The sequence below is a fragment of the Oncorhynchus masou genome, chromosome 31, assembly GCF_036934945.1.
Source record: "Oncorhynchus masou masou isolate Uvic2021 chromosome 31, UVic_Omas_1.1, whole genome shotgun sequence".
Classification (NCBI taxonomy): Eukaryota; Metazoa; Chordata; class Actinopteri; order Salmoniformes; family Salmonidae; genus Oncorhynchus; species Oncorhynchus masou.
The window spans coordinates 27,913,936-27,936,227 of record NC_088242.1 but is presented as its reverse complement, the minus strand read 5'-3'; the positions used below and the strand labels follow the sequence as shown (position 1 = coordinate 27,936,227).

Below are 22,292 nucleotides of genomic sequence, written 5' to 3'. Positions count from 1 at the left end.
TTGTTTTTATATATTCTAGATTTTTTTCTAAGTATTAGAAATACATCAAAACACAATCTTGTTGAAGTAAAGAACCCTGCCAACTAATACAAACATTTATATTTCGTTTTGGAGAAATAATGTGCCTTCTGTGAGTTAAGAAACATTGCCTTGTGCCTTGTAATTACATGACCAAAACCCCTTCAAACATAAAGATATAAAACTGTATTTTTTTGTGAAGAATCAACAACAAGTGGGACACAATCATGAAGTGGAACGACATTTATTGGATATTTCAAACTTTTTTAACAAATCAAAAACTGAAAAATTGGGCGTGCAAAATTATTCAGCCCCTTTACTTTCAGTGCAGCAAACTCTCTCCAGAAGTTCAGTGAGGATCTCTGAATGATCCAATGTTGACCTAAATGACTAATGATGATAAATACAATCCACCTGTGTGTAATCAAGTCTCTGTATAAATGTACCTGCACTGTGATAGTCTCAGGGGTGTGTTAAAAGCGCAGAGAGCATCATGAAGAACAAGGAACACACCAGGCAGGTCCGAGATATTGTTGTGAAGAAGTTTAAAGCCGGATTTGGATACAAAAAGATTTCCCAAGCTTTAAACATCCCAAGGAGCACTGTGCAAACGATAATATTGAAATGGAAGGAGTATCAGACCACTGCAAATCTACCAAGACCTGGCCGTCCCTCTAAACTTTCAGCTCATACAAGGAGAAGACTGATCAGAGATGCAGCCAAGAGGCCCATGATCACTCTGGATGAACTGCAGAGATCTATAACTGAGGTGGGAGACTCTGTCCATAGGACAACAATCAGTCGTATATTGCACAAATCTGGCCTTAATGGAAGAGTGGCAATAAGAAAGCCATTTCTTAAAGATATTCATAAAAAGTGTTGTTTAAAGTTTGCCACAAGCCACTTGGGAGACACACCAGACATGTGGAAGAAGGTGCTCTGGTCAGATGAAACCAAAATTGAACTTTTTGGCAACAATGCAAAACGTTATGTTTGGCGTAAAAGCAACACAGCTCATCACCCTGAACACACCATACCCACTGTCAAACATGGTGGTGGCAGCATCATGGTTTGGGCCTGCTTTTCTTCAGCAGGGACAGGGAAGATGGTTAAAATTGATGGGAAGATGGATGGAGCCAAATACAGGACCATTCTGGAAGAAAACCTGATGGAGTCTGCAAAAGACCTGAGACTGGGACGGAGATTTGTCTTCCAACAAGACAATGATCCAAAACATAAAGCAAAATCTACAATGGAATGGTTCAAAAATAAACGTATCCAGCTGTTAGAATGGCCAAGTCAAAGTCCAGACCTGAATCCAATCGATAATCTGTGGAAAGAACTGAAAACTGCTGTTCACAAATGCTCTCCATCCAACCTCACTGAGCTCGAGCTGTTTTGCAAGGAGGAATGGGAAAAATCATGTCAGTCTTTCGATGTGCAAAACTGATAGAGACATACCCCAGAGATCCTCAGCTGTAATCTGCAGAAAGGTTGCGCACAAAGTATTAAGGGGGCTGAATAATTTTGCACGCCCAATTTTTCCGTTTTTGATTTGTTAAAAAAGTTTGAAATATCCAATAAATGTCGTTCCACTTCATGATTGTGTCCCACTTGTTGTTGATTCTTCACAAAAAAATACAGTTTTATATCTTTATGTTTGAAGCCTGAAATGTGGCAAAAGGTCGCAAAGTTCAAGGGGGCCGAATACTTTCGCAAGGCACTGTATCTTTAAGATATTGCTCTGCAATTAAATTGGCTACAATGGGAAACCATAGTAGTCACATACAACTGTTGGGTCACTTGCTACTGTTCTCCCTTCCACTGGCATACTGTTATGTTCAGCTCATACAGTGCCTTCAGAAAATATTCATACCCCTTGACTTATTCCACATTTTGTTGTTACAGCCTGAATTTGAAATGGATGAATAAATTATTATTTTTTCTCTCACCAATTTACACACAATAACCTAAAATGATCAAGGAAACCCTGTTTTTAGAACTTATTGCAAATGTTTTGTAAATGAAATACAGATATATTCAATTTACATAAGTAGTCACACCCCTGAGTCAATGCTTTGTAGAAGCACCTTTGGTGGTGATTACAGCTTTGAGTCGTCTTGGGTATGTCTGGATCAGCTTTGCACATCTGCATTTGGGGATTTTCTACCATTCTTCCTTGTAGATTTTCTAAAGCTCTGTTAAGTTAGATGGGGAGTGGCGGTGAACAGAAATCTTCAAGTCTTTCCACAGATTTTCAATTGGATTCAAGTCTGGGCTTTGGCTGGGCCATTCAAGGACTTTCATATTCTTGTTCTGAAGCCATTGCAGCATTGCTTTGGCTTGGCTATATGCTTGGGGTCATTGTCCTGTCATTGGACTGTAAATCTTCCAACAGGACAATGACGTTTGCAGTCTGGACAAGGGTTGTTTGCACTCTGAAGCAGGTCCTCATCAACGATTTGCCTGTAGTTGGCTCCATTCATTGTTCCCTCTTATCCTTAAAATTCTCCCAGTCCGTACCGCTGAAAAGCATCCCCAGAGCATGATGCTGCCACCACCATGCTTCACGGTAGGGATGGTGTTAGACAGGTGATGAGCTGTGCCTGGTTTCCCCATGCATTCAGGCCAAAGAGTTAAATTTGTCTCATCAGACCACAGATTATTTTGCCTTATGCTCTGAGTCTTTCATGTGCCTTTTTGACAACTCCAGGTGTGCTGTTATGTGCCTTTTTCTCAGGATTGGCTTCCATCTGGCCACTCTCCCATAAAGCCCAGATTGCTGAAGTGCTGTAGAGACTGTTGTCCTTCTGGCAGGTTCTCCCATCTCAGCCAAGGAACTCTGTACGTCTGTCAGAGTGGTCATTGGGGTTCTTGGTCACATCCTTGACCAAGGTCTTCATGCCCGGTTGCTCAGTTTGGTTGGATGGCCAGCTATAGGCAGAGTCAGGGTAGTTCCATATTTGTTCAATTTCCCAATGATGGACACCAATGTACTCTTGAAAACGTTAAACACTCTAGAAATATACCATGCCCCAGATATATCCCTCATCACAATTATATCTCTGAGATCTACGGAAAGTTCCTTGGACTTCATGATATAGTTTCTGCTCTGACATGCACAGTCAAATGTGGGACCTGAGCTCAATTTGGAGTATCACAGCAAACAGGTGTGAATACTTATTTCATTTTCAATAATTTAGCAAAGATGTCAAACATGTTTTAACACTGTCATTGTCGGGTATTGTACCAGTCAAAAGATGAACACACGTACTAATTCAAGGTTTTTTCTTTATTTTTACTATTTTAATAATATATCCCATTTAGCAGACGCTTTTGTCCAAAGCGACTTACAAGTCGGCTGGGGCCACTACTTTTACATATGGGTGGCCCCAGCGGGAATCGAACCCACGACGCTTGGCGTTGCAAGCGCCATGCTCTACCGACTGAGCCACACAGGACCCTGTAGGACATCGTAGAATAATAGTGAAGACATCAAAACTATGAAATAACAAATATGGAATGTAATGGCTCATGTAGTCTGGCTCTAACCAGAATAGAGAGGAGTGGGAGGCCCCGGTGCACAACTGAGCAAGAGGACAATTACATCAGTGTCTAGTTTGAGAAACAGACACCTCACAAGTACTCAACTGGCAGCTTCATTAAATAGTACCCACAAAACACCAGTCTCAACGTCAACAGTGAAGAGGCGACTCCGGTATGCTGGCCTTCTAGGCAGAGTTCCTCTGTCCAGTGTCTGTGTTCTTTTGCCCATCTTAATTTTTTTATTTTTTATTGGCCAGTCTGAGATATGGATTTTTCTTTGCAACTCTGCCAGCTCAATAAGTTTAAACCGGAAAACGGCAAGATGACAAGAACTGTTTGTTGGATCTTCATGAAATGAGTTTCCATGGCCGAGCAGCCGCACACAAACCTAAGATCACCATGCGCAATGCCAAGCGTCAGCTGGAGTGGTGTAAAGCTTGCCACAATTGGACTCTTGAAATGCACATTGTATGCACACTAAGCACATTGTATTTGGTACAAATCATTCCCTAAGCTCTAGACTTGAGCTGAATCTGGTAATGAATGGTGTGGCTGTTGAATAAGTTGGGGAGACTAAATTACTTGGTGTTACCTTAGACTGTAAACGGTCATGTCAAAACATATAGATTCAATGGTTGTAAAGATGGGGAAAGATTCTGTCCATAATAAAGAGGTGTTCTGCTTTTTTGACACCACACTCAACACAGCAAGTCCTGCACAGGGCTCTGATTTTGTCTTATCTTGATTACTGTCCAGCCATGTGATCAAGTGCTGCTAAGACCTAGTTAAGCTGCAGCTGGCCCAGAACAGAGCGGCGCGTCTTGCTCTTTATTGTAGTCAAAGGGCTAATATAAATACTATGCTGCCAGTCTCTCTTGGCTGAGGAGAGACTGACTGCACCACTTATTTTTTATAAGAAATATTTATGTGCTGAAAATTCCGAATAGTTTGCATAGTCAACTTACGCACAGCTCTGCCGTTTCCAGCTACAATAGTAATTTACAACATTGTATTTCTGATCAATTTGATGTTGTTTTAATGGACAAAAAAAATGATTTTCTTTCAAAAACAAGGAAATGTCTCAGTGACCCCAAACTTTTGAACGGTAGTGTAGGTAACCAGACTTTTCCAATAGAACACTTTTTCAGACACTTTCAAAACTTTCCAAACCAACAAACCGTTGGCTCATTAGGCATTCAACAGGAAGTAAAGAAAGTAAAGAAAAGTACTGTACAGTAGAGCACATTAGATTAGAGTACCGTATGTGCTGAATTATACTGTACTTTATTGTACTGTGCTGAACATATCTACTTTCCTGCGCTCTACTGTATGGTACTGAACTCTACTCTGCTGTGCTGAGCTGTGATGTCCAAACTTGTGAAACAAAGACGTGTATGATTGGTTCAGATATGGTCTGTTCCGGACCAAATGTGGTCTTGTTTGGGGATGGTGCTCACTAGAATAATAGTCAGTGTGTAGAATAATACCGAAATATGCTAAATAAGGATATTGCATATTTCTACCTTTGTGTACCTATTCAGGATACATCACCATGAAGAGAATAATATTCATAATTATGAATTTCTGTATTGTACAGATCAGGGGTCCATGATGTAATTCATTATCATAATTCTGTTACCAGATGTAAATTCATTTCACCTACTGTAGTTCAATAACCAAAAGATGTTTTTTACACTCAAGATGTCATGTCAAAGCCGACACCCCATTCTTTCTGCAGACATCTTTGAATCTTAATTTGGATTAGATGTTTCAGAGATTTGAAAAATGTGAAATACTGAGGGAGATTTTACCCAAATTCTATTACCAAACTTTGCATCTGCACAGTTCTTTCAGTAAGTGTTGTTTTGTGAAATTTGCTGTGTAAATTGTTCAAAGTAGACATTATGCATAGAGTTGTATGGTTAGCAAAATGTTGACATCAATGGTTTTTGTTTGGCATACATTTTAAAGTGAAAATTCTGAGTCAAAGTGTAATTCCGTTACCATGGAATTGCCATTCTACAGATTGGTGGGGAACATTAGGCTCTTCATCCATACATGGGTTCTTCAAGGGGTGTTGGGCTCTGTTGATGATCAGGGGGATCTGGAGTTGTTCTTTTAAACCCTTTTTAAACTTCTATTTTTCTTACAGGCTGGAACACACGAGGGCCGTGTTGCATGATGTCTGATGGTTGACTGTTGATGTACTGTAGGGTCTTGACCCAATAAAGTAAATGGGATTTTACAATTCAAATTATCTCTCTTTTTTTCTCCTCAGGACTTCGTCATCTACCTGCTGAACGGTTCAAGCACTTTGATTGGTCGATGTAGTGGCGAAGACAAGGAGAGGTCAAAGGTTGACTTCCCGCTCTCTGCCCCCGACATCCTGCCTCTTCACTGCTGCCTATGTCGCCATGAGCACAACGATAAAGGTTCCACCGTCCGCCTCCGTCCCTTCCACAGTGCTATGGTAACACGGAACGGGGAGACGTTGTCCAAAGAGGCAGAGCTTAGTCCAGGTGATGTCATCGGGATGGGACGTCACTACCTATTCTTGTTCAAGGACCCCACTGCCTGGGTTGTTATGCAGAAGGTAAATATGTTTAGTCACTATAACCATGTTTCCATCCACAGTTTTCATGCGAGTAAAGTCAAAACAAAATCACTACTCTGCTGTGATGGAAACAGGGAGTTTTGGTACAATCTTTTGTTTGACATCATGGGATCGAAAATTAATTATGCGAAAAATGGCAGTGAAAAGTATTTATGCACAAATATTGATATAATAACCATAATATCGAAGTAAACTTGGAGACACGCGATGATATGTTGTGTGGTCCTCCCTCTATGACTTGGGGAAACCATGCAGTTTATTAGACTACAGATGAAATAAGTTAGGAACTTCACAGGGTGATGAAAGTGCACTGTGATCTTGATGCTCCTTTCCAATAAATATCGAGGGTCTTAATGTTGATGATGATCGATGCTTGACTTCCGTTTGACAAATACAAATATTTGAGCTCTTATCCATAATAATTTCATCATATAGACGAGCCTACCTGCGCTGTATTTGCAAACTGTTGGCTAGAGTACACATGCTAATACCACAGTTTTGCTATTTAACACAGTTTTTGTGATAAAAAAAATTGGTAGAGTTGAAAATGCAATGGAAACCTATTAAACTTTAGATTTTTATTCACTATGAAAACTTGAGCGAAAAAGTACATTTTGTGTAAATTTGATCTTGTAATGGATCTCATCCTCCTCTTCTGAGGAGTAGCAGCGAGAAGGATCAGAGGACCAATTTGCAGCGTGGTAAGTGTCCATAATGTTTATTTTAATACATAAACTGAACACTACGTAATACAAAACAATAAACGTGAAATGAACGAAACAGTCCCGTGTGGTACGAACACTAACACGGAAGACAAACACCCACAACTTCAAAAGTGAAACCAGGCTACCTAAGTATGAGGGACAACGATTGACAGCTGCCTCTGATTGAGAACCATACTAGGCCGAACACAGAAATCCCAAATATTAGAAAAACGAACATAGACAGCCCACCCAACTCACGCCCTGACCATACTAAAACAAATATATAATAACAGAATTAAGGTCAGAACATGACAGATCTGCAACAAGTCCATTTGGTGGAAACACACCACTGGTTGGAAAATTACATTGTCTTTATGCCGATTCGAGAATATTTGCATGAAAATCAGTCTCTAATTGTATGGAAACCTAGTTTATGAAAACATTTAGAACTAACAATTTTGTTCTAGCTCTGTGTTTGTTACAAAACAGATATTTACTGGGCAGGTTTTAAGGTTAAAATTTGACTTCTGACGCATTTTGTTTTTAGGTGAAGGACTCCACTTCTTCTCCCGATCCTACAGTTACTGCTGCTTCCGGGGTTCTGCCCCAGGCCACTACACTCGCTACTAGTGAACCAGCACTCTGCAACACCTGTATCTCAGCTAGTGGGACCAGAGAAATAAGGTAACATCTGCTCACTGGTTGCTTTTCCTCCAAGCTTTTTTAGTGATACAGGTCGTTATTGTAAATTATGAAGATTACTTTTTTTTTTTTTACTTTTCACAAGCTTAAGGACCAGACATTGAAATGGGTTTAGAATATTTATTGAGGAAATGAGAATGAGGATTCAGGAGGGGAATGAGAATGGACTGGATGAAACCGAGAGCTACAGATGAAGGATCCAGAGGGCTAGACATCATCATCAGGCTGTGGTAGTAGGCTGCTGTGGTGATGGAAATCTCCCCAGGAGATCCTTAGAAGAACATAAGAGATACTAGATAGAAGGCGGGATGCTAAACTTGATAAAGCTCGTAAACACACAGCATCATGCCACGTGATACGCTGCAGAACAAACAGGAAGATTGTTAGTTTGGTCAGTTTTAAGTAGGGTGGTAGTGGTGATTAAGGAGAATGAGGACAAGTCGGGAGGCTGATTAGGAATGAGTTGCAGCTAATGCTTGTTGAGTTGCTAGGGAGCTGCGCTCAATGCAACTAATTAAAGTGTTGCATTCAAGTCTGGTCCTCTCCTGAATTTTTGTTAATTCTTAACACCATTAAAACATTTTTTTAACTAGACACGTTTCCACTGACATGGTCTTCGTCAGGTCTAGAAGGGCCACAGCTTGCCTGAACAACCCTGAGGGTCGTGGCCTGAACCTACTCTACGTTGTGGAGCACGAGGAAGCCGTCGTCAAGGAAATCGTTGCCATGGGGAGTGTCCATAGAGATAAGCCGCCGTTGACTGTAGCATTCCTGCTGAGTGTGTGTGTCGAACATTCCGCCACATACCTCCAAACCTCAGACCTCCGCAGACTACTGCTGCTCATAGCCAGCCAGGTCCAGAATGCCATGTGGGTAAGTGACGTTACTGTATGTTACTTTATAGTCAATATGGCTGTATGAATGATCATCTCTTAAAGTGTATGTAATAAATTATATAACTGCGTTTGGATCGGAAAAGTTTGTAGGCCTAATATTTAATTTTGTCCCCATGCTTTGTAACAGGAACACACCAAGGAGCTTGCTGCTAATCAACCAGAAGTGTGAGTGCCTGCACAAAGCCAAATATTTCCATCTCTGTATTACACAGAGTTATTCAGTACCAATCAAACGTTTGGACACACCTACTCATTCCAGGGTTTTTCTTATTTGGTAAAAGAACAAGTCAATATTATGTGAAGTACAGCTCAAATAAGTAAAGAGAAATGACAGTCCATGAATTTCATGACATGAATTTCAGTCAATGCGGAAAATGTCAAGAACTTAGAACGTTTCTTCAAGTGCAGTCGCAAAAAACATAAAGCGCTATGATGAAACTGGCTCTCATGAGGACCGCCACAGGAAAGGAAGACCCAAAGTTACCTCCGCTGCAGAGGATAAGTTCATTAGAGTTCATTAGAGTTAATTCCACCTCAGATTGCAGCCCAAATAAATGCTTCACAGAGTTCAAGTAACAGACACATCTCACAATCAGCTGTTCAGAGGAGACTGCGTGAATCAGGCCTTCATGGTTGAATTGCCACAGAGAAACCACTACTAAAGGACACCAATAAGAATAAGATACTTTCTTGGGCCAAGAAACACGAGCAATGGACATTAGACCGGTGGAAATCTGTCCTTTGATCTGATGAGTCCAAATTTGAGATTTAGGGTTCCAACCACTGTGTCTTTGTGAGACGCAGAGTAGGTGAACGGATAATCTCAGCATGCGTGGTTTCCACCATGAAGCATGGAGGAGGAGGTGTGATGGTGTGGGGGTGCTTTGCTTGTGACACTGCCTGTGATTCATTTAGAATTCAAGGCACACTTAACCAGCATGGCTACCACAGCATTCTGCAGCGATACGCCATCCCATCTGGTTTGCAGGTGGGACTGTAAATTAGTTTTTCAACAGGACAATGACCCAAAACACTTGTGAACTGGCCTCCACACTCACCTGACCTCAACCCAATTGAGATGGTTTGGGGTGAGTTGGACTGCAGAGTGAAGGAAAAGCAGCCAACAAGTGGTCATGTGGGAACTCCTTCAAGACTGTTGGAAAAGCATTCCACATGAAGCTGGTTGAGAGAATACCAAGTGTGTAAAGCGCTCATCAAGGTAACGGGTGGCTACTTTGAAGAATCTCAAATATAAAATATATTTTGATTTGCTTAACAGTTTTAATGATTCCATATGTGTTATTTCATAGTTTTAATGTCTTCACTATTATTCTACAATGTAGAAAATAGTACAAATAAAGAAAACCCCTTGAATGAGTAGGTGTGTTCAGACTTTTGACTGGTACTGTACTTGCCACTGTATGGTTATAGGCATAGGATCTGATTCCAGATCTGTTCCTTGGTATCCCAGTCTCTGTAGTGACCCAGAGGAGCAGCAGCCGCTCAACCTGGCAGAACTGGTTTCAGGCCTGCGTACCCTGGTGGTCTGGATGTCCAACGCCCTGGAGCTGCTGTATTACATCCAACAACAGATGCCCCAAACACTGGCCTGGAGGTCACACAGAGAACAAGGGGTGGAGGCAGAGGGAGAGGAACACAATGACAAGGAGGAGGAGAGCATGGGTTAGTTTTGGGCTTTTCTAGCCTAGCTTCACCTTCTAGCCAGGGGACTAAAATAGATATAGAAAGCCTACTAAGAACTTTACGTAGGATCCATAACATCTATTAAGACATTTACCTATATTTTCTGTTTGTTGCCAGCCCTGTTGGAGATGAGGCTGTCGTGTGTGAGGTTGGCCAGTGAAGAAGCCATGACGGTTCTGGAGGAAGTTATCATGTTGACCTTTCAGCAGTGTGTCTACTACCTCACCAAGGTCAGTATCCCACACACCTGAACTTTAAACTCCATCAGTTGCATTTTAGTGAGTTCAGCACCAGAGACTAGACCAGGGGTACACAACTCTGGCCTACAACTGCAGAATTTCACAGGACTAAGCTCCTCAGCAACACTCTACATATTCCCCGATGTACTAGTTAGCTCACCTTGCTTTAGCTTTTCCCTTCAGGGCCTGATGGGTTTGTTGTGTCTCTTAGTCTGAGAAAGAGTCCAGTTAGTTAGTCCTCTCTTAAGTAGAGCCATGAGAGAGGTTCTGATAGAGCAGCCTTATTGCACTACTACACTGGGGGCTTTATTGCTGGCCACAGACAGACAGCAGGGGTATTGTGTGTGTGTGTGTGTGTGTGTGTGTGTGTGTGTGTGTGTGTGTGTGTGTGTGTACGTCAGGCCTCTTGTCATTAAGGAGTTTAGAAGTGTTGCCAGGTGTGTGTGTGTGTGTATACTGTTTGAGAGGACCTATTGGCAGCTGGAGTACAGCTGGTTGCCCTATATCAGTCAGCACACCATCAATCAGTGTGTGGTCTGACAAAGAATTCCACAATGGAAGTTTGCTTTGTCATCTTTTGATCACTCCTTGGAGAGGGTCAGGGATAGTTGTTATCATAAACAGACGTCATAGATACAGTCCTCACCCACCTCGACCACCCTCTGCCTGACCCTGCCTGTGACCTGTGACTGCACACTACAGTACCACCCAAACCAAGAGAACATGACTTAGTCATGTACAGGTTGCCACGTCAACCGTTAGCCATGTTAGCATTAGCCAAGGTAAATTAACTCAAGCCGAGCGTTAGGTGCAGCCTATGCTAAATGCTACGCTAACTGGAAGTCAGTTGTATGCTTACTGAGGCAGACGAGGCCATGGCACCATTCAGTATCTGTTTCCTGTCCAGGAAGGAAGTGGGAGGGAAAGAGCATCATCACCATGATTTATCCAAAGAGGAAACAGAATAGATTCCTGGAGAGGGTTCGGGGATAGGCAGGCTAGCAGGTTAGCAGCGGTGACTTATTGAACTGTACAGGTCTTCAACTGAAGCTCCCAACCGCATGACAGTATTGGTGCATTGGCATTTCAACTGACTCAGTCTACAGATAATGACAAGTGATTCATCCAACAGACAGAACCTTCTCTGTTATGTCCCCTGAGTTTCATAACCACATCTTTTTAACAATTAAATTATGATGAGACAGGAGACTGGAAACACTTCAACCATTTATCTGGGACATGGTCATCTTAACACACATAACTCCCATGGTGCTCTGCAAAACAACCCCAATACACAACATCTCCCCACCTAGTTAAATTGTCCCCATTGTGAACAACAATAATTGTTCTACAAGTCCAAGCATCTAGTTTCCAGCCTAACACTTGTAGGGTAACGGCGGTCAACCTGACTCTCAACAACAATGTCTCTAGACTGAGGCGTTGACACAGGTGTAGGTAGTTGAGTAGCCTCACAGTCTCCTCACACACTTGTGTTGTTGCGGCTGAGTCAGTGTCGTGAGAACATGACTGTGAGCCCCTAGGTGATGACGGCTGGGTCAGCGTGTCACCCAGTAACAGTTCTGAACCCATCATGACTGGTGGTTCTGTCGGTGTTGCTTTACTCAACCGTAACTGCCCACTGGGCACACTTCGTAATTTTAACTTAATTGGGTAACATTTGGTTGAGACGTTGGTCAACAAGATTACAACTTATGTATATTCACCTACTCAAAGAGACGGCCAACAGTTATTTTTTAATTTTGGTAAGATTGAGTTTGAAAACTATACTCGACTAATAATTATCTCTGTGCATTCATAAAGTATTCAGACCCCTTGAATTTTTGCACATTTTATTACGTTACAGCCTTATTCTAAAATGTATTATCTAATGTTTTCCCCCTCCTCAATCTACACACAATATCCCATAATGACCAAGCAAAAACAGGCTTTTAGAATTTTTTGCAAAAACAACGACTGATAGCTGAAATACCTTATTTACATAAGTATTCAGACCTTTTGCTATGAGACTCGAAATTGAGCTCAGGTGCATACAGTTTCCACTGATCATCCTTGAGATGTTTCTACAGCTTGATTGGAGACCACCTGTGGTAAATTCAATTGATAGGACATGATTTGAAAAGGCACACACCAGTCTATATAAGGTCCCACAGTTGACAGTGCATGTCAGAGCAAAAACCAATCCATGAGGTCGAAGGAATTGTCCAGAGAGCTCTGAGACAGGATTGTGTTGAGGCACAGATCTGGGGAAGGGTACCAAAACATTTTTGCAGCTTTGAAGGTCCCATATAACACAGTGGCCTACTCATTCTTAAATGGAAGAAGTTTGGAATCACCTTCCTAGAGCTGTCCACCTGGCCAAACGGAGCAATTGGGTCAAGTCTCTGAATGTCCTTGAGTGGCCCAGCCAGAGGCCGGACTTGAACCCGATTGAACATCTCTGGGGAGACCTGAAAATAGCAGTGCATCAACACTCCCCATCCAACCTGACAGAGCTTGAGAGGATCTGCAGAGAAGAATGGGAGAAACTCCCCAAATACAAGTCTGCCAAGCTTGTAGCGTCATACCCAAGAAGAATCAAGGCTGTAATCACTGCCAAAGGTGCTTCAACAAAGTACTAAGTAAAGGGTCTGAATACCTACGTAAATGTGATTTGTCCGTTTTTTTTTTTTTTTAATACATTTGTAGATTGATGAGAAAAATATATTTAATTAATTTTAGAATAAGGCTGTAATGTAACAAAATGTGGAAAAAGAATACTGAATTTGTTTTTTATATATATATATATAATATTCAGTATTATTTTTCCAAATTTTGTTACATTACAGCCTTATTCTAAAATTAATTAAATATATATTTAGGGGTGTCAAACATACTGCCCGTGGTGAGGTTTGAGTAAAATATATATATATATATATATATATATATATATATATATATATAAGAATACTGAATACTTTCTTTCTTTCTTATATATATATATATATATAAGAAAGAAAGTATTCAGTATTCTTATATATATATATATATATATATTTTTTTTTTTACTCAAACCTCACCACGGGCAGTATGTTTGACACCCATGCTGTAATGTCTTTCATGCTACCCAGCTGTCCATTAAAGATTTTTACATGTTTATTGAAGATGGACGGTAGGCTTGGGTCTCCACGTGTCATTGCAATCCAGTGTGATTCAAAAACTGCCCAGCAGTGATGAAAAGTCCCCTGACACAAACTTTTCGTTTGTCCATTTAACTAAACAGTGACCTTAGTGATGCCTCTCACGGCGACAGATTCACCCGTGTAAGTCTTTTACGCGATGTGTACTGGCTGAAGTGGAAAGTGTTTCCGTGTCTTTTGGTAGACTGTGTCTGACACGTGATACATCTGCCCCTGTGCCAATCTCCATACGCACTGGTTGCCTCTCTAGCAACTGAGAGACATAGTAGCCGTGCCACAGTCAGTGTATTCAGTTCAACTTCCTCGTTGGATGAGTCATTCATCTCAGTGGTTTCTTGCTCAAATGTGTGAACATGTCTCTTTTTCCTTTTGTTGGAATGATTCTTTCTTCTTTTCAGTCTTTGACATTCTCTTTTTGTTTCTGCACGCTCGCTCAGTGTGGCCCTTTTTAACACAGGCTCGGCAATCCATGTCCTTACACCAGCATACAGGCAGGCGCCTGATGTCCTCCCGTGCCACAGTGGAAGCATGTGCCTTCATTTCTCTATCTGTGATTTTCAGTTCCAACTCTGTGCACTTTTCCTGATGAACTCAACTGCTGAGCCTCTTTAGCAGCTAGTTCCATGAACACACTGACCTTCAATGACTCTTGACAAGGTCAGATTACTTTCAGTCAATAGTCTCTTTTTGTGTAGCTTCACTCTGTAGCCTACATACTAGTCCGTCTCTAATGTTGTCATCATTCAACTCTGATAGTTTATTTAATGCAGCAGCAAAGCATTGTCACTGATTCTCCCTCTTCCAGATTTCTTCTGTGGAAGAAACCTTTAAGCAACTAGCAGTTTTGGTGAAAAGTGTCCTTTCAGTATTTCCACAATATCCCCATACGTCTTATTACCTGGCCTGACTGGCTGTAGGGGCGGCAGGTAACCTAGTGGTTAGAGCTGACAAGGTAAGAATCTGTTGTTCTGCCCCTGAGCAAGGCAGTTAACCCACTGTTCCCCGGGCGCCGAAGACGTGGATCTCGATTAAGGCAGCCCCCCCGCACCTCTCTGATTCAGAGGGGTTGGGTTAAATGTGGAAGACACATTTCAGTTGAAGGCATTCAGTTGTACAACTGAGAAATGAAGGCACGTGCTTCCGCTGTGCTTCCCCTTTCCCCTGTAACAGGCTGCATAGTAAACAAATGTCTTTGGCCCCTTAACACAAAAAAAATGTAGGCACAATTTTGTCCTCATCAATGTAATTTGCAATAACAAAATATTCAAACCATTTGTTATGAGCTCCACTGCTCAACACTTTCATCAAGCTGTCAAACGTTTCAAACCATTCCAGACATTTTTCATTTCTCAATAGGCTCCTGATTATCACTCACTTAAATATTGTCCTCAACCACATTTTCCTCAGTCACTTGATCTTCATTCACTTCACTCACTGACTTTTCATCCTCAAGTTAGCTCATTTAGCAGTTTTTAATTACAGTTTGTCTTCACAGTTGAATAAATGTTCTTTCCTTTACTGTATAGCCCTCCCATTTGAAACTTTTCTGTTTTCCGTCTACGACGTCCGTCTTGAATCCTTTTCTGCCGTTCATGACGACACTAACTCTCTCTCTTAGCTAGCTCGACTATTCACTTGCCTCTGCTAGCAATACACTGTGCTAACATAGGGCCAGTATCATGGAAAATAAGTTTTAAACTTGTAAAAACCAACATCTTCTGGACAGAATAGTTGCTGTAGGTTCAGACTTACTCGTCGTCAATCTTTTGTTATGTCACCTGGGTTTCATAACCATATCTTTATAACAATTCAATAATGATGAGACGGGAGACAGGAATACAGGTCAACCATTTATCTGAAACGTGGTCGTCTCAACACACATAACTTTCATGATGCTCTGCAACACAATCCCAACACCCTAGATACGTTTGTGGTTTACATATTTCTGCACAATGCAGAAGGAAATGTCTGTCCAGTCTGTGAACTACCTGGCCTCGGTATCCATTTCTGCTGTGCTGGGATGCATTTGAGTCATACAACTCTGAGGGTCTCCAGATGTTTAGGTCATGTATGTTCATTCATGGAGGACAATGTAATACTTATTGCTATATCTAAATTCATGTAAATCTAGTGGTTTATTGGTGTGTCTGATGATTCCTTTTTCCAAATCTATCCTCAAAATCTCTGTTTTGAGCTCATGATCCTACTCAAGCTGTATAGTCCTAGTGATTGTGTGGTTCTAAGCTTGTGTTGCTCCTAGAGCTGTGCAGAGCTCTGTAGTCCTGGTGATTGTGTGGTTCTAAGCTTGTGTTGCTCCTAGAGCTGTGCAGAGCTCTGTAGTCCTGGTGATTGTGTGGTTGGTGGGTTTCTCTGGATGTAGATCTCCTCATCGATCATATATGTCAGGACTATAGCTCCAGTTAGTTCTGACAGCTAGACTGGACCAAACAATGCTAGGAATGTGTTAGCAGCAGGGGCGAGCTGTGTGTGCGTGTTTGTGTGTGCCAGGCTAACATTCATGGGGAAAGCTTCTCAAAGCCCCACTTCTTCACAGATCTCTATTCATCTTTGTATGGCAGCCAGGGTTATTTTTGATAGGAAAAGGGTGTTTATCGAGGGCTGCCTATATGTGTGACTGTGTGTCAAAGTGTGTGTGTGGGGGGGGGGGGTGGGTTCAAGAGACAGGAGCTCAGAATTTATATTCTCCCTCTCAATACTCTCCTTTGTCACACCGCTCTCAGGCTACTGGTCTGGGTGGGTGGGTGGGTAGGTGGGTGGGTGTGGGTGTGTTGCATGTGGGCTTGTACTGTGCATGTGCTACCGTTTTCTGAGCAAATTCAAATGTAAACCAAACAGAGCTGAATGGTCTATCTAAAGCTATAATAACAGAAATGAAAGTGTGTGTGCTTATGTTGTGATCATGTCGTGCCATTCCATCTGGTGTAGGGGAAACAGATGCTGGTGTGGGCTGGAAAACAAAAGACTCTTCTGGTGATCGGCCGGTCCCAGAGGAGGACCTGGCATGAACGAACACACACACACACACACACACTTTCAGCCTTCAGGGCACGATAAGTGTCATGGCTACATGTGGCATTACAGTGAAACATTGGAACATGTTGAGGGTGGGGTCATTGTTTTGTTGGGCATCTGGTGATGAGCTACATTTTCCAACCGAAAACATGGACACATAGTTTGGGTCTATTTCTCCTAATTTCCTGTGTCTCCTGTTTAGATGTCATGGGAAATGTTACGCTGATATGTGCAATGGCTTAGGACTCATGAATGTACAGTATATAGGCTAGTAAATCAGAGCAATAAGCATTGAGATATATAGTCACTATACTGCTGTACTATACTGTAAAGGGATGTGAAGGAGAGGAAGTCACTCAGAGATTCTGTACTGTACCACTCAGCAGTTTATCATGCCATGCCCACACAAGCCAGATTCACAAGGTTTTTTTCACAATACATATTCAGCTCTGTAGGAATGTCAATCCACGGAGCTCACTGGCTGGTGCCCCAGTGCCAAGTGAGATTGGGAAGAGGGGTGGGGTAGAGGAGAGTCCTGAGGGACAGGGAGGGGTGAGGGGGGGCTTGTTCTGTCTGACTACAATTAGCCAGAACAAAGCCATCATTGTCATAGCTAGCCTGCCCTGTAGAGCAGAAGAAAGAGGGCTTTTGGCTGAGAAGAAATAAGAGAGAGTGGCTGCAGACATTAACTGTAGTTTAGTCTCCCACTACTCTCTCTGTCAGACCTCATCTCTGGTCAAACACCCACATTCACAGCGAAATCATTCTGCTGCAGGGGGAGCGGTATAATTTGTTATATTGTATATACAGTATCTTATCTTTGTATCCCCTCTAGACTCTGTACCCAATTCTGCCTAGTTTGCTGGACAGTGACCCATTCAGGGGGAGCAGTGGGCTGCTTCTCCGCGAGCAAAATGAGCCGTTCCTGGATAGCGGTGGTGTACAGGTCCCTGGAGAGACAGACCAAGTCCTGGAGATCCTGACAGAGACCAGCAGACTGCTACAGGACTGTCAGCTCCACCATGAGATCTCCTCTCAGCTCCTGGCCTATCTCTTCTACTTCATCAATGCTTCACTGTTCAACACACTCATGGAGAGAGGTGAGGACACACACACACACACACACACACATTCTCTTTCTACGTCATTAACATGGATCGTTTTGTGAGTGAAGGTTCAGAGGATGAATTCTACCAGTGGTCCAGAGGGGTCCATATCAGCGCTAACCTAGACCTGCTACTGGACTGGGCCCAAGGGTCTGGACTGGGTGACTTGGTTGTGGAACATCTCCACACACTCTCCTCTGCTGTCAACCTACTGGCCACTCCAAGGGAACAACTAATGCAGGTCAGAGACGCTCATACACACCTGCATGTGCACACACACACACACACACACACACACACACACACACACACACACACACACACACACGGGAGAGGGGAGAGGTGACACACAAGCTCAGCCCTCCACACACACATTTTCCCTGTAGTCCTCCTGGGAGTCCCTGCGGTGTGCGTTCCCCAGTCTGAGTCCAGCCCAGCTCCACCACCTGCTGAGAGGCTACAGCCCAGCCACACCCTGGCCCCCACACTGGGCCCCTTCTGATGAGGATCAACTAGCTACACAGAACACTGGTCAGTTGGTTGTTTGTCTACTGTTAATCCACTATAGTAAACATCTGGCTTGTTTTGTGGCTTTGTTTTTTCACTGTTGCCATTTCAAACAGAGACAAGCAAACCAGCAACATAGACACAGTATTAAACCTATGATGACATGATATTTGTGCTACACTATTGTTTGATTTACTTTCTCTTAACCCCTCTTGCCCTCCTCTCACTAGCTGATATCCTGGAGAGTTTTGACAGCCACCCTCCCCTGGTGCTGCCCAGCTCTGGTTTCAGCCTGAGGCTTGGGGGAGAGGTGACAGACTCAGGCCTGGCTGGACAGCTCAGGAGGTTGCAGAAGTTTATCAGCAACCTGTCTGTCAAAGAGTCACCAGAGAACTTCAGTCATATGCACACGCAACAGGTAACACATTTGGTTCACCACTGTTGCTTGAATTAATTAGACATGGGTTTATATCTATATGATACTGGTTTACTACTTTTTCGTGGAACTATTTTGTTCTAGAACTCTTTTAGAACTCATAGTTCTGGAACACCCACAGGATTATGCTGTTCCCACGGAAGCCAAGCTGACAAAAATGGCAACTCTCCCAAAGGCCTCCCTGGAGTCTCTTGAATCCCCCCCCGTAGAGAAGGTCCTACCTCTGGACTCTCTCCCATCACCCCCCTCTCAATTATCTACGCCCTCTCCCCTTCACCCTCCCCCCTTTCCCCCCCAGCAAAGCCCTTCTCCCCCAAGTGATTTGAACTCTTGTGGGGCCCTACTGACCCAAAAGCTGAAGAGCCTGGAGCTCCAGTTCAGAGAGACAGACCTAAGCCCCCTCACCCAGAGGAGATCTGCCCTGGACCCCTCCTGTCTCCTCACCCCTCCTAACACCCCCCACAGCCTGGAGCTGGTTGAACCAGAGACTGAGCATCAGGAGGATGAAGAGGTGTTTACTCTAGAGCTACAGAGAGGAGATAGAGGACTGGGATTGGCTCTGGTGGATGCAAGGGTGAGTGACAGAGACAAGGATATGCACTTAAAAAAAAGTACTATTTGGATCAACCCCCCCAAAAAATAGTCCAACTGATTACAAGTAAATGAGTTAGGTTTTCTCATTTGAAAAAAACTACATTTGTTGAAACCAAATATATAATTCAATGCCAACAGTCATATTTGATTATTACCAAACTTATATTTCAAGTTGCGACCTATTTCTTTCAACACTGAACCTACTTTTCCCCTTTCGTTAAACGTAATAAATAACAAATAGAACCTAATGTCAACCTACTGGCCATGCCAAGGGAACAACGAATGGGTTAAGTGCCTTGAACAAGGGAACATAAAAATCTTTTTCTGACCTAGTTGGCTCAGGGATTCAAATCAGCACTCAGTTTCTGTCCCAACAATCTTAACCACTAGGCTACATTTACTTTATCATGTGCTCTTATGGCAGTATCTTTACAGAAGATGGCAGTATTCAGGTTTAAATTGGAAAAACAAATACAATAGACCAGATTAACTGGAATGACAAAAAAAAAGAACAAACTGAAAGCCACGCCCCCAATAAACCACACCTCCAACTCTTCTGATTGGCTGCTGCCGCTACATTGCCCCCATCGCTTTTCAATGCACATGAGGTGTTGAAAGCAATTAAGAAGCTTTCATTCAATTCCAAAAATCACATTGATCTGAGAAATTCTTTATTTGATTTCAGACAAACTGAATAAAATAGGTTGAACAAACCAAAGCGTAATTCTAGATCATTCCAAAAGTGTACTCTTCTCTATTCTGACCCATCTGAAACATCCTGCAGCTTTCCAGGACCAGTGGTGTTTGTGCTGTCTGAGTGACTGGCTTTAACCTTGGTAAGGTTCATCTTTAGGTAATAACTCATTCTGAAAACATTCAATTTAGACCTCCCTGGTAGTCCTGATGACTATCTGAGATAACTCACTCAGAGAAAAAACAACACGGTCCAAGGTCAAATCAATGAATCTCAGATGACAAGAGTAGCCATTTTTAAAATCTCTATCTGCCCTAAAAAAAACAGGTTTTGTCATAAAAATGGTATGATGATTTATACTGTCTCCTCCAAACCTGGGTCCAATAGTCCAGCATGGTGGTATGAGAACTGTTTGTTTTCTTGCTTTTCAGGACTGGGTTTGCATTTTTTTTAGGTAATTAGTAGACATGAGAGGATGCAAATGAACTGCTTTTGGTATGCATTATTTGGTCACTCGGTCTCTAGAAGTGTATTTTGTGTCAGACACTGCCTCCTGGTGGTCTGGGAGTGCAATTTCTGTGTTCATGAAACTCATGAAATAGCCTCATGTCACAGTGAGTCATGTTTACGTGCATCTGGGCTGTAATTATAATATATATGGGGTGGCCCCCAATATATATTAGAATTGCACGTAAACCTTACTCACTGTGACATGAGGTTATTTACTCATTAAAATATGCTCAAAATGCCCCCCCCCCCAACATATTGATATAAAAAAAATAGACTTTTTTTTTGCCATGCTGCGACAGGCAACCACGCATCGCCGTCTGAAATAATCATTAGCAAATGTAATCATAATTATAACTTAACAAATTGCCATTATTATTACTACCGGTTCTTGTATTACGGTGTACTGCAATTCTGCGTGTGGCTTGTCCAAGTGGTTTTGCCGTACTCCAGCAGAAGCCGTTGCTCGACTGCTGTGGGTAGATATAATCAATGTTATACACTGTACTGTCTTTCTATTTCATTACTTTCAAATGTATTAACAAGTGGAAAACTATAATGTAATATGAGTTACGTAGGCTATTTCACTGTCGATTCTGAGTTTTGACGCCAACACGTCATTTTGAGCGGGACTGTAATTGTGTAATTGTGGAAATAAATATTTGCAAAAAAGTGTCTGTCATAGAACTGTAACTGTATTTGTGACAATGGCTATGCAATCATGTGTGTTAGCCTAAACTTTCAACTGTAAGTGCCTGACAATGCACAATGAAGTGTTGGAATATACTATATATATATATATATATATATATATATATATATTAGGAGGTAGATCAGCTTTAATATTGCAGATAGATTGTGGCTTCCATCAATGTAATTGCATAATTTCTAATCCCCCATATATATACCCAGTGCATTCGGAAAGTATTCAGACCTCTTGACTTTTCCACATTTTGTTATGTTACAACCTTATTCTAAAATTGATTTTTTTTTTATTCCCCCTTATTAATCTACACACAATACCCCATAATGACAAAACAAAAACCCACCACAGTAAACACTATGCATATGAGCCAGCAATGAATGAATCTTTTCTTTCAGGACCAATGGAAGGCAAACAACAATATGAGCAAGTAACCATCCCATCGGTCATGCAGGGTTGAGTGGCCAAGCCCATGTGCCCTTACGACCAAGAGAAAGGAGGGATTTTATCATCAACGTCCTCTTTGGTCATTACTGTCTTGTTTGTTCATGACTGTCTTGTTTGGTCATGGCTGTCTTGTGTGCAACCCTAGTAACAGTTTGTGTTTTCCTACAGTAAGTGTTTGCTCAAAAACTGACATGTTACCATCTGCACACATGAGAACCTATGAGGAATGTAAGCATGTTTTCACACAGGCAATTTGCTATGGTGGGCCAGGGTTTCACAATGTTTCAAATGGCAAATTGAATCCAGTAGGCTACTGTGAAATTGTTTGAGGTATTAAAATGTTTCATTTGTTATTTGCTGCCAGCTTATCTGGCCACAATTTGTCATCCATTGTTCCTATGCTAGGTAACTTTAGCATAGTACGTTTTACTACAAGTAAAATAAGCCCTCATGCAGTTTGTTAGTATAGACTGCAAACCTTACCCGTACGCCGGCTGTTGTTGTTTTTTGAAATTGAAGTTCCATTCTACCTGAAACGTGTACATTGAATGGGCAAGTCAAGGAAAGTTAAGTTGGTGTATGGCTGGATTTAGAATTCAAAGGGAATGCTATACGTAAGCATAAAAAATGACATTTTTCTAATTA

The 22,292-nt window shown here is 42.0% G+C and overlaps 1 protein-coding gene across 2 annotated transcripts in view; it reads left to right on the top strand.

Annotated features, from left to right (window-relative positions):
* LOC135523734 (ras-interacting protein 1-like) overlaps positions 1–20,846 on the top strand; it is a 35,799-nt gene extending 14,953 nt beyond the window's left edge. The window contains exons 6-16 of one of the 2 annotated variants that reach the window (XM_064950589.1): positions 5,843–6,157; positions 7,430–7,566; positions 8,178–8,457; positions 8,608–8,645; positions 9,952–10,163; positions 10,302–10,414; positions 17,489–17,753; positions 17,828–18,000; positions 18,146–18,290; positions 18,497–18,684; positions 18,824–20,846. In XM_064950589.1, the coding sequence (XP_064806661.1) occupies positions 5,843–6,157; positions 7,430–7,566; positions 8,178–8,457; positions 8,608–8,645; positions 9,952–10,163; positions 10,302–10,414; positions 17,489–17,753; positions 17,828–18,000; positions 18,146–18,290; positions 18,497–18,684; positions 18,824–19,345 (2,388 nt within the window). In that variant the 3' untranslated portion in view covers positions 19,346–20,846. The remainder of the gene's footprint in view (positions 1–5,842; positions 6,158–7,429; positions 7,567–8,177; positions 8,458–8,607; positions 8,646–9,951; positions 10,164–10,301; positions 10,415–17,488; positions 17,754–17,827; positions 18,001–18,145; positions 18,291–18,496; positions 18,685–18,823) is intronic. The other variant, XM_064950590.1, reaches the window with a different exon arrangement.
* The last annotated feature ends 1,446 nt before the right edge of the window (positions 20,847–22,292 follow it).